Below are 12,246 nucleotides of genomic sequence, written 5' to 3' on the forward strand. Positions count from 1 at the left end.
CTGTAATAACTTTTACTGGTGATGCTTGAAATATTTCTAAAGAAGAGTGTGAGTGATTTAGGACAGATTTTACTATCTTCAGCTTCTAGTTTTTCAAGACGAATAGGAGTAGTCAATCCAAATAAATTTAAACTGTTGAAAAGTACAGCAGAAAACCCACAAGCATAGTGAAGAAACTCCCAAATTTCTGTACTTTAGAATAAGAACTAGATGATTTTTCTGATAATTAGCATAATTAAAGATTAATGAAGTCATTTATTGTAAATTGAACAGATGAAACCTTCTCTGCCATGTTACAGCTGTGTGCTTTTACAGTGGAGCTCTGAACAGATCCTCTTTAAGAAACCTTTTTATTAAAATAGCAGTGCCTAATTCCTGTGATTAGCACTGTCTGTGCAGGCCAGCACTCTAAAGCACTGTTCTCTTTACAATAAAAGTAGTTTCCATGGGATGCACTTTTTTTTTTTTGAGATGTGTGGCTTAACATCTTTCCCTGTGCTTTGTTAAAACTAATATACTTCTTTATTGTCTTTTTCTACCAACTCTGAAGGCATTTGCTTGGTGGTCAGACTTAATGGTTGAGCATGCGGAGACCTTCCTGTCACTGTTTGCAGTGGATATGGATGCTGCGTTAGAGGTGCAACCCCCAGACACCTGGGACAGCTTTCCACTCTTTCAGCTTCTAAACGATTCCCTCCGTAGTGACTGTATGTATTGTATTTTGATCATCTCTTTTTTCAGTGGGCAGCTCAGGTTACTGATAATACTTTCAGCCTCTCCGTACTGCACAGAGAACTGAGATGGGTAGAGATTTACAGTACATACTCTTAGCATCAGCTTGATTTTGTTCCATTTCCACTGAAAAAAAAAGGCACACAGACTTCCCTTAAATCAAATGCCTCAGCCAAAGGGGAGAAGCTGAACTTCTGTTTTGCTTCATCTTCTCACATCTCTTGATAATGGCTGCCTAATAAGCAGGGAATTAGGTACTCTATCTCACTGTCATTAAATGTGTGTATCATTTTATATGTGTGTACTGCATTGATTTAACATGGAGTAAACCAGTCCCTGCTTTAAAATACTTCATAGAAGACAGGAAATTATTTCAATTAAAATAAATGAAAGCGAGAGTAATTCAGAAGAACTGTGCTTCTCCAAAGCACATGAGCCCATGCCTTCAAAGCCCTTGGGGATCTGGCACTCTGATGGGGGGGTTCTGCTGCTCCCCGGGGAGCTGGTGGCAGAGTTGGCATTGCCTTGGGTTAGGTCCCAGCCAAGGGTCCCGGTTAGATTGCTACAACCACATGAAAAAGCCAGGGACTCATCTTCAGAGAGCAATTTCCAGCATCATGGTCGTGAGTAACCATGATTCTCCTACCTGCTAAAGCCATAATGTTTTCCATGCTGTATTTCTTACAACCCTTTTATTCACAGGAAGTAATAATGTGTTTGTAAATTTGACTTTAATGGAAAAGATTTGTTGTCTGTTTATTTGTTTGGAGTAAGAAGCCATTCCTGCTGTCTTTGTCGTGCACGTTGGTGCCTGATGCCAGCTCCTTTTATGTTTTTGAAGTTTCTTCCTGTTGACTGACAAATTTCGTTATGTAATGAAGTGCCACGCTGTGGATTGTTACAGAGCTTTTAGTAACAGTAGTGTCTTACTATACTTTTATTTATCTATTCTAGATAATTTGTGCAATGGAAAATTCCACAAACACCTCCAAGACCTGTTTGCTCCACTTGTTGTTAGATATGTCGATCTGATGGAGTCCTCAATTGCACAGTCAATTCACAGGGGCTTTGAGCGGGAGTCATGGGAGCCAGTAAAGTAAGGAAACCTCCTTTGATACAATCGGAATTTGGGTGCAAATGGATGGAGATTCATACAGAGATGAATTACCAAACATTAGACTGGACATGCAGAAAGTGCTTTAGATTTTCTAGTTTAATGCTAAAAATAGAAGGCCTGATCTTTTCAGGGTTTTCAAGTTAATGAGGGAAATGGTATTTGCTTTTTGAAATACGTTGCTGCCTCAGTTTGAACTGTGTGCCTTGGACGTGGAAGAATGGAATGTGAAAACCATCTTAGCTGGCATGGCTTTTTGGATCCCATTCTAAAAGGCCTTTTCCAGTGCTGCTTTTGAACTCAAGTAGCTCCTTTTCAGAACAAAAAAAACTGGCTTCACGGTGTTCAGGCCAGCCCTATAACCTGTGTGAGTCATTGCTGTACTTGTTCTTCTCAATACTCATTTTTTCCGCCCACCCTGTGGAGGGACAGTGCGGCGTTGTGCTTCTCACATCAGCCCCACGGCTGATGGCTGCATGTGTCCCCGTGTCCCCACGCAGCTCTGCTGGGTCCCAGCTCCCTTGCCTGCAGGATTAGGCGTGCAGAAACCATAATGAAACACGGGCGAGGTGATTCAAGCAGAATCAGTTATTAAATTTGGAGAACTAGGAATTTACCAGCAAGAAATTGGTAGCCCGAGAGAAACCCAAAGAGCTGGTGAATTATAAAATTGTGGCGTGTGCTTTGGATTACTGTTGTTATTTCACAGGTTTTGAAGCATTGCTGAACCCTGTCATGGTTGCTCTAAAAAAGCCAAGTAAGATTCTATGAAGGAAAAAGGCTGACTTTTCCTTCTAATAAAGGTATTAGAAGAGAAAGATCAACCCTTTGCGAACAGCGTGAGTCTGACAGTCCCTCAGATGGGATTGGGACCAGGTGACCTCTGAAGAGACTATTTTCCCTGCTTTTTTGTGATCCTCCAGGCAAAGTTAAGTGGCACTGCACTCTTGGAGGTTGCAGTATAAAAGAACGTGTGGTCTTTCAGGGATTTTCACACCAAATATGTTCCGTTTACAAGGAAAAGAGATTTTGTTCGGCAGCCAGCTTCCCATATGCAACCTGGAGTCTGAGAACCCAGGTTTTTTCCTTTCTTTCTTGTGCATCCTCGACATTCATAAGGATTCTGCCTGCCAAATCTCAGGCCTTTTCTTGACACCTGAACATCCCCTCTGTTTTGAGTGGGGTTAAGTGGCTGGCGTTCAGAAGCCTCTCTCACTTTCCATTTGCTGTCTTTGGTCTGCAGGCTAACAGGATTAAAAATCCTAAAAAATCCTGTTTCAAATAAGCAGATGTGACCCAGAAAACATACAAGAAATAGATCTTTCGAGTAGGAGAATGCCATTTTTACTGCCACTCCTTCAAGCAGAATTGCACTTTGAAGTTAATGTTCACTTTAGTTTCAGAGCTCTGCTTTAGTAATGAATGTGTTTGTATTTCTGTGTCTGTTACGAGACAGAGGCAGTGAACTCTGTGTACCTATCCGCCTCAGTCAAGTACTCAATAAGCAATTTGTTCTGCTTTTCTCTTTTGTCAGAAGCTGACATAATTTTGGTTTTTAATTACTTCGGTGGCTTAACTGTAGATGTCCATAAGTACTTAGCTGTGGTACTTGCCTGTCAAAATGTTTTACCCCTGGATGTGCCATTATGTATAATTTTCAAGTTATCTTTGATAGTTATAAAATATGGTTATCTTTTTCTTAGTTATCTTGTAATAGTTATTTCCTTCTGGAGTTTCAGTTAGGGAGTGCTTTGAGCATTGCAGTTTCAAGCGAAAGCCCAGGCTGAACTATGTGTCTTACAGACTTGGGTATTTAAAAGATTTCTTCCAGCAGGAAAGTGGGTGCTTTTCACAAGAAGCTTGTGTCCATCTGGTGAAAAGATGCACTCTGGGTTTCTTTTTTCACTAGTTGGTATTTTGTTCTTGTGTCTCACAAAAGTGCGAGTTGCAAATGCTGGCTTGACGCGATGCGACTCGGCGAAGGAAGGTACTGGCGAGCTCACAGAGGGTGGCACATACTGTGTAAGGAAAAAGAGGGGTGTCGTTCCTAGGATCTTATGACAGTTTGGATATGCTGTTCAGAACTAAATGTTAAGGCATCTTCATCTTTTGCCTCCTGGGCAGACCACCTGCTCCTCTTTGTCTGATCAACAGCAAACTTGCAGAAAAACTCAGGTCGGAGACTTATTTTGATTTGCCCTCATGTATCCACCTTCTTCTACCCCCACACATCCATACTGCAGCACAGTTGAATTTTTGACCTTTGATTTTCACATAGTTTGGACCAGCCGATTCTCATCCAAGCCATGGCCTTCCATTGCCGCCTCTCCAGCAGAGCTTTTTGGGAACTGAGAACACTGCAGTGTGTTTTTTTCATGGCTTTCCTCTGCTTTGAAGAAAGGTCTTCAGGTTGGCCAGAAAAGGTAGATTATCGTGACTGTCTGTTCCACCGAGCTTACTGTTGTTCTGCTTTGGATCTCTACAGTGAATTGTGAGAAGGAAATCTCATTATCTCCTGTTAACGAAGAAATTATTCCACAACATACAGTCTTTCGAAAGGGTTTCTCTATGCTTGTGCTTGCAATCGAGGCTGAAATATGTAGCCCTCCATAACCTGACCAGATGGCAGTTTGCAAGCTTGTATTTCTTCTATTTTCATTGCCGAATACTCTGCACCTTATGCTACAAGGAGTTAGGTATAGAAATCACAAACAGTGAGGGAGATACGGTTAAGTAGTGAAAACATGGGGGGAAAAAGCATCGCTGTAATGTGCTCATGAGGGCTATGTAATCTGCCTCTGCAGAGCTGCTGAATTTGCAGGGGGTCCGTGCCCTATAGCTAGAGCAGCTGGTGCGCTTGTATGAATCCACGCAGAGAAATGTGGAACACTTGTCCTTTGCACAGTCATCCAAATACGGGGGATACAGAGTAGGTCTGTTCTCTGGTGAGTTGAGAGGTCTTGGAAAAGTAGGGTTTGCAATGGTTTTTTTTTCATGCTAGCTTCTCGGAGAACGCTGATTTTTCTTGCAGCCAGCAGACACGTACATGTGTGTGTGTGTGTGTGTCTCTGTGTGTGTGTCTGTGTTAAAAGATCTTTCTGAGCAAATGCTGGTGCATTGATAACCAATTTCAATCACTTAACTAGGACATTACTCATTGACCGATGGCTGTCTCTACCACACTGTAGTCCTGGCTTTAGCATCTATTAATTGCTCACTAACCCTCTGCAAACTATTTCTAAATGTATCATTAATATAAATGTAAGCAATTGAACAGTATGATTATACCAATCATTTTATAAGGTCGTACTGCTACAGAGCACTAATGAAAAATGCTTCCACTTCGAAGAAGCACCATTGTAATGAAAATGAGTATTTTTGTTACTATTCTGGGTGTCAGTCACAGGAAGAGCACAGATTTGACTGCTTGCTTCACTATCAAGGTCTTTGCTTCACATCAAGGCTTTTACGAAAAGATTTGCTCTTGAGCATTTGCTCAGCCTAGGCAGTAAGGTAGTAAATGCTTATAGCGATGGAAGAAGGAGACATTTGCATCTTCCATCACTAAATCAATGTAGCCATCCCATAGGAAGTGAGCATTTAAGTATGGACAAAGGTCTCATAAAAATGTTGTGATTTTTGTGTCCTCCTTTCAGTACTAGGGCAGCTCTACAGGAGCAGACCCTGTGCAATTGGGCTTGTTTTCTGTGATCAGTGCTCCAGGACAATGTGAGCGCTGGGATGTTGTACAGGGGTATGTTGCCAGTCTTTTTGCAGTGAGAATTTCCCAGCAGACAGTCCAGGTGAAACCCATTTACGCAAGCACCAGACACAATTGGGGCTGAATCAGAAGAAGCCAAGAAAACAAGCAGTACAGCTCCAGAGCGTGCGTCTTTTATCAAACATATCAGGATCCAGTCCTGAAGCCGAGTCGTCTTAAATCAGGCAGCCCTCATCTTGTTGATGCAAATGCCCACATTCCCTGCCTGATGGCTGAGGTTATATTTAGCCATCTATATTAAACAGGCATGGCTGGCTTCTAGAAACAGTTTCTCATCTTGGACCTGTAGTTTTTATGGTCTGAGCAACTGCAGGTTGGAACATTTGTTGGTAATATTAATCATTTTTTACAGGTCTCACTGCAACTGTTAGTCAGATAATTAGATCAGTTGAACCTGCAAAACTGTGCATGTCAATTCAGGAGAATATTTTTTAAATTAGTTACTGTATGTTAACATAATATACTCCATTATTTTGCTGTTTTGTTTTGTTTTAAGAGTACTAACTTATTCTTGCAACATATCCTTGCATCAGCAAAATAATGTGTTGTATAAAAGAAATATGTTTCCTTGTGAATATAGTATACTGTTTACTCTAGAAGTCATATTTTATTAATACAGTGTTTTTATTAATATAACACTGTCACTTCTTGAATTTTAATATTAAAACCAAAGGTCCTCTGATTTATGTATTTACCATCTGGCTAAGTTATTTAAGTTGCTTTTCCTTATACATTTATATGTTGTCCACCTCTTGCTATTTCTTTATTTATTCCATATCAGTATCTAACCACATGCACTGCCATTTCTGAAGATTTAACACTCTCTCAATCACTGTGGAGTCTATGTCTCATTCAGTAATCATATAATCTTAATAGCAGATACAGTATGAATGGAAACAATGGACGGCTTTGTTACATTAGTAAATTCTCATATCTGCTTACTGACAAACAAAGACAACAAGCAGATAGCGTGAAGTGAAATCTATTAAGACTCATAGATACAAAAGAAAATAAAAACATACAATTTTTTAATATTTTTTTACTAGAAAAATATTTTGGATTGTGGTTTTTCTCCACAACAGGGGACTTTATTCACAACGGGAGAATGAAGAATGAAGATAAAATCTATTCCCTAAGACTTGCCATCAATGACAAGCTGAGCTCTTACAGAGATGTGTTTCAAATCTTCTGTAGCATTAGGAAACACTTGTTCAGTACAGCCAGCTCAATTCCATTACTTTGGTTTCTGATATGTAGAACTTGCATTAAGAAACAGAGTTCAAAATACGGCTTAAGGAAGTTGCTAAGATTTTAATATTCCTTGAAAGATATATTGCATAATTTGATAGTTTTCCAAGAGTCCAGATAGTGCTGCCAGGACCAGTAACTGATTTCTTCCAGGGGAATGGGAGAGACCTCCTGAGGTGGCACCTCCTGGCACGGTCATTGGGAGCAGGGAAGTTCAATGGTGAAGCCGTGTCCATGCACATCGATGAAAAAGCTTCCAGTACCTTCAGCAGTGCAGGGCAAAGCTGAAATCCTGATTCCATTTTCTCTGAGCCCAAATAATGATCTGGTGAAAACGATGTCAAAGCATCTGGTTTTGTTCTTCAAATGGGACTGTAAAACACCTATGGGTTGTGTCCCAATGTGCCATGTAGGTATTACTAGATTAAGGCAGAAGACACAGTTCTGAAACTGGCTTCTGATTCCCAAATCGCATGGCATTTTTATTTTGTATGTAAAATATAACTGCAATGAGATACTTATTAAAATATAATTAGACCAAGTATAACAACTAGAGACCTACCACACTAAAATACATCAGGGTGTTTTGCAAACTTTGAGCATGCAGTGCTGTTACACCACACATTGTTTCAGGAGAGTACATCACATTAAATTAATACACTTGCCCACTTTTAAAAGATCTCCTTTTGCATTACAGTTGCATGTCTGAAAATATTTCTTAAAGTCGTGATGCCCAACTACACATGCTCCTTATATTAACCTTTGAATGTCTTAATCAACCCATGGCCCATTTCCAGCCAATAAACGTTCACGTAACAGTCCTGGATTTATTAAAGGCAATTAATTCACAGTGCACATGTAGAACAGGACCCAGGAATGAAAGGGCAGGCTCAGGGCATGAGCCTTGACTTGGGAAGAACCTTGTGGTTCACTGTTGCATTGCTCCAAATTAGCACATCTCTGTTATTTGTAGAGTATAAGATAAACAGAGAGATTTTGGAGTGAAATAGCAACTCAATTGAATATGGTGTCAGAAGAACTCTTATGGACTTCTGCAGGGCTGGAATTTCAAACTCTTTTTATTATTTTGAATCCAAATTCTCTAATAGGTCTCTTAGTTTAGCTCTTGCATCCAGCCAGCCTGTGTAAGGACTGCGGCTTGCTTCCTTACAAGAGAGATTTTTCCAAGGAAAGGCTGCTTTCTGCACTTTGAAATGGTATCAGGACTTAAGACGGAGTTATTTTCTGTAGGTGTTTGAGTAGTCCATTAATTTGCTACTTTGTGATTCTTCTTCCCATTCTGTTTGTTTTGTTTTTTTTGTTTTAAATAACTTCCTTTTTATTGCAGACTGCAAACCCAGTACACTTAAGCTTCCATACTCATGCTTCTTTCTGAAATGTTTTGCTTTAGTTTTTTAACTGTCGTCCTGCTGTTAACTTTGCAGATTTGTTTATGAGTGTCATGTGCTTCTGCTACATCTGCATTGTCACTGTTATGGTATTTTTTCTTTCTGTCTGTTTCTTCCACAGGAGTTTAACAAGTAATCTGCCCAATGTGAATCTACCAAATGTGAATCTCCCTAAAGTACCAAATCTACCAGTTAACATCCCACTAGGCATCCCACAAATGCCTAGCTTTTCTGCACCGTCATGGATGGCTGCTATTTATGATTCTGAGTGTGTATTCAGTTCAAATTAGATCTCATTTAAATTTAAAGTAATCTTGGCATGGATATGTATTGTTTGTTTCTGTGCATTATATAAAACTTTAAAGAGTGATACTGTTAATTAGACATTTTTTGAATGAGACACTAGTGAATTTCTGGCATGTGTATTTTGAGGATTTTTTTGTATAAATCTTGAAAATTCCCACTGAGAGTTTGAGCAAGTATCTTGCTTTACAAAATAGCTGTCAACAATGGGACATGGTCTGAACAACATATGAACCGCAGCACTTATAATGCAACATTATGTGTCTCAGCAAAGAGTTTTGTCCAAAAGAGAAGATGAAATAATTTCAATGCCAGTCAACCAATTTCTGTGGACCAGATGTAGATCTAAATGTGAATTCTATTTAATGCAAGCTCCTTGTTTCCTAGATAATATTTTTTGTCTTGATTTGATGGAACAGTTTAACAAAGAGGAGCACCCTGCAACAGTTTTTATTCATGCTGGAGGAGGTCCCAGGGAGCAATTAAACCTCCATGGCCATCATTACAGCCTGAATAATGCTGTAACCAACTAAGAAAAGGTATTTTCAAAGTGATCTTTAGATTATGGCCTGGAAAAGTGGGCACAGTGTCAAAGCGATCGATCTGCAGGAGCCTTGTGCTCCTTGGTCTCTTTCCAAGCATCCCAGGGTGCACAGGTGGAGCTCAGGGGGGCCATATCACAAATCCTGAGCACAAATTAGGCAACTTCTGTTTTTATAGCAGATTTCCCTTAAAAGTCTCAGCCACCAAGCAGCGTGGAGGGTGGTACACAGTGGGCTCAGCCCACATCTCAGCATATGAGGTGGCTCATCTCCCAAGATGCCCTAGCACAGGAACTGAGATTTTGCCAGTTCTCCATCCAAATTCCTAGAGGTTATTTAGGGTTGGCTTGGGGTGGTCTCAGCCAGCACCACGCAGATGTGTTACTTTTTCCCTACATTCTCACTTAAAAGATAAAACTGAAGGAGCCCCCAAAATTACCCCCTTCACTGTCACCAAAACACCTTTGATTACATCTACACCTGGAGTCCACCAAAATACCTCTACCATTAGCCTTGCACAGGCTTTATTGCAGACCAGTTATAACGAAACAGAAGTAAAACAAACAGATGTTTAATTTTTTAATAGATTTGTTAACCTTTTTCAATATTAGTACCATAATTTATGTTTCAAAGCTATACAACTCATATTCATGCTAAGATAGCTATATTAAAGGCTAGCTTAGGCAGTTGTCTGTAAAGAGTACTTGAAAGTTTTAATCTTTGTGCATGCTTCTGTGGTATTGCCCTTGAAAAGATAAGAATCATGTCATGACAGAAAATTGGATAATCCCTTTGAAAATGCTTGAGCATCAATGGTATATTGCAAGTTGCCTGCGTGATTAGAGTAATTGCAGTGCTTACAAGCGGAATATTAACAGTGCCTCTTGGAAATGAATATACTATACTGTTTACTTGCATAGAGCCCTAATCAAAAGTCAGAAAAAGACCAAGAATAATACTTTTAAATTTCTGAAACCAAATGGATATCATACTGTTGCTGTAGTGAATACCAATTATTGTATTCTTATGTGTTTAATTATTTAAAACATAAATTCATGTAGTTCCAAAACTGGGTTTAGATTGTTAAAGCTTATTTATACCAAAGCACAGGTTTGAACTGGGCAAAACTAAAAACTGACAGTAGATGAACTCTTGAGATTGCTGTGCAAACTAGTCCCCTGGTTGAAGGAAATGCCTGATTCTTTATCTTTTCATCTCCCTGGTTTCCTTTTACTCACCCTTCCCCTCCATCGAGGACATGTTACCTGTCGCTTAGTGTCAGATACGTTTCTCCTACAACCAAGATGATTCATTCTTTATCTCGTTAACTCTGTTAGCGCAGGGCCCCGCAGGACCCCTCAAGCATGTTGGGACTTTGGTTCTCACCTTGCAGTAGCCGTGTCTGCATTAGCTCCGGTCTCCTCTAGCATTAATTCAATGCAGCTGGCATCTGTCACAATAGAAACACCCTCCCTCATCTGTTTCTATAGATGATGTCAGCACAAGTCGTAATGCATGGTGTGTTAAATATCTTCTAAATTACCGTGTTAGCATTAGTGGTATGCGAGGAGGGGGATGAAATTCTTGAAGCTCCCCTGGTTAATTGTTCTGAAAAAAAAAAGTGAAGGAGAAGGAAAGCGGGAGAGAGGAGGGTTATAGATGCATAAATTTCTCTGCACAAACAGAGCGCAATCCAGTTCTGTATTTTTATTCTGTGAGTGGAGGTTTGAGATATAATTATACTGTGAAAAGAATCGGTGTAGCTACACACTGCAGGACCAAAGACTTCCATCTGGGCAGGGGTGTGGGTATGAGAATATACACTTGGGAGAGAAATTCAGAGTTTTGTGACAGACCAAAGATGTTGCAAAATAAATTTTAAAAACCAGAAATTTGTTGTCCTATACATGCCTTTGCAAGAGGCAGATCTGTGAAAAGGTGCAGCAGTCAATCCTGCCAAAACTCCTGGGTATGAGATGTCTAGTGCCCTTAGCTCAATTGACTTACCGTGATTTTTTTTCAGCTGTTCAATAGATAAAGCGTGTCCTCGCTCACCACTTGTTAGCACTGTCCCTTACATGGAAACGGGAGTCTCACTGTGGGGGGACAAAGCAAACTCAAGGTGTAATCCAGAGGGGGGAGAATTGCATGAGACCCTAAATCTTAATAACTGCATACAGCTCAGTATGGCAGTTATTATTGATCAAGGATTTTCTACCACAGTTTCTGGCCTTAATTCTTAATAATCACATATGTTAATGTGGTTATTAACTAAGGCTGATTTTTACCATACACACATTCTTCCTGTTAGTATGTGTAACTCATAATGTTGTCTTACTCATCTGGTCTGGAAAGTTTTGTGGGTTATGACAGCAAGGTAGATTAGGCAACTGTATGGTAAAACTCAAAATCCTGATGGTGGAGATTGCCAGCGTTGTCCTGTGTATGAAACTACTGTCTGCTCTACACTTGTTGCAGGAATGGTCTCCACATCAGGTTACAAAGAGCCTGATGCCACTTATGACTTTTGTTCTCATTTTGCCCTGCCAGCAATGGATCAGGCACCTCGGAAGATCTGTTCTGGAAACTTGATGCCCTGCAGACCTTTATTCGGGATTTGCACTGGCCTGAGGAGGAGTTTGGAAAGCACTTAGAGCAACGCTTGAAGCTTATGGCGAGCGACATGATCGAGTCCTGTGTGAAAAGGTACATGCCCATGAGCAAACCACTCATTTTCCTCATAGGAGCTCACAGGATGCAATTGTTTCTTCTGTCTTATTATCAATGAAGCTTCACTTCAACCACCATTTATTAGTCACCTCAGCTTAACTCTGCGCAGCACAGGCATGATGGAAAGCCACCGCATTGTTGTGAATTGTGGACTTTCTCAAGCAAGCACTTCTCTGTTGAGCCCCTGGAGAATACATATTCACAATAAGGCAATGAATCACCCGTTCTTTCAAGCTTTGTGGGCTGTTACTTATTATCGGTGCTACATGTGAGGTAAATGCAGTTTGGTGTTGACTGCTGAAGGCATAGCCCTAAGTAAGATCCCAGGACCCACCTGACAAACACAAATCCATGAAAAAAACAAGCGAAATAAGTGATCTCAAAAAG

At 40.2% G+C, this 12,246-nt stretch overlaps 1 protein-coding gene across 4 annotated transcripts in view; it reads left to right on the forward strand.

The window, feature by feature from the left end:
• CADPS (calcium dependent secretion activator) overlaps nt 1-12,246 on the forward strand; it is a gene marked incomplete at both ends in the record, with an annotated part of 216,706 nt that overhangs the window by 166,470 nt on the left and 37,990 nt on the right. For 2 of the 4 annotated variants that reach the window (XM_080350537.1, XM_080350538.1), the window contains 4 exons: nt 551-707; nt 1,687-1,828; nt 8,406-8,552; nt 11,680-11,835. In XM_080350537.1, the coding sequence (XP_080206663.1) occupies nt 551-707; nt 1,687-1,828; nt 8,406-8,552; nt 11,680-11,835 (602 nt within the window). The remainder of the gene's footprint in view (nt 1-550; nt 708-1,686; nt 1,829-8,405; nt 8,553-11,679; nt 11,836-12,246) is intronic. The other 2 variants (XM_080350539.1, XM_080350540.1) reach the window with 1 other exon arrangement.

This window comes from Nesoenas mayeri, assembly GCF_963082525.1.
Source record: "Nesoenas mayeri genome assembly, chromosome: 10".
Lineage (NCBI taxonomy): Eukaryota > Metazoa > Chordata > Aves > Columbiformes > Columbidae > Nesoenas > Nesoenas mayeri.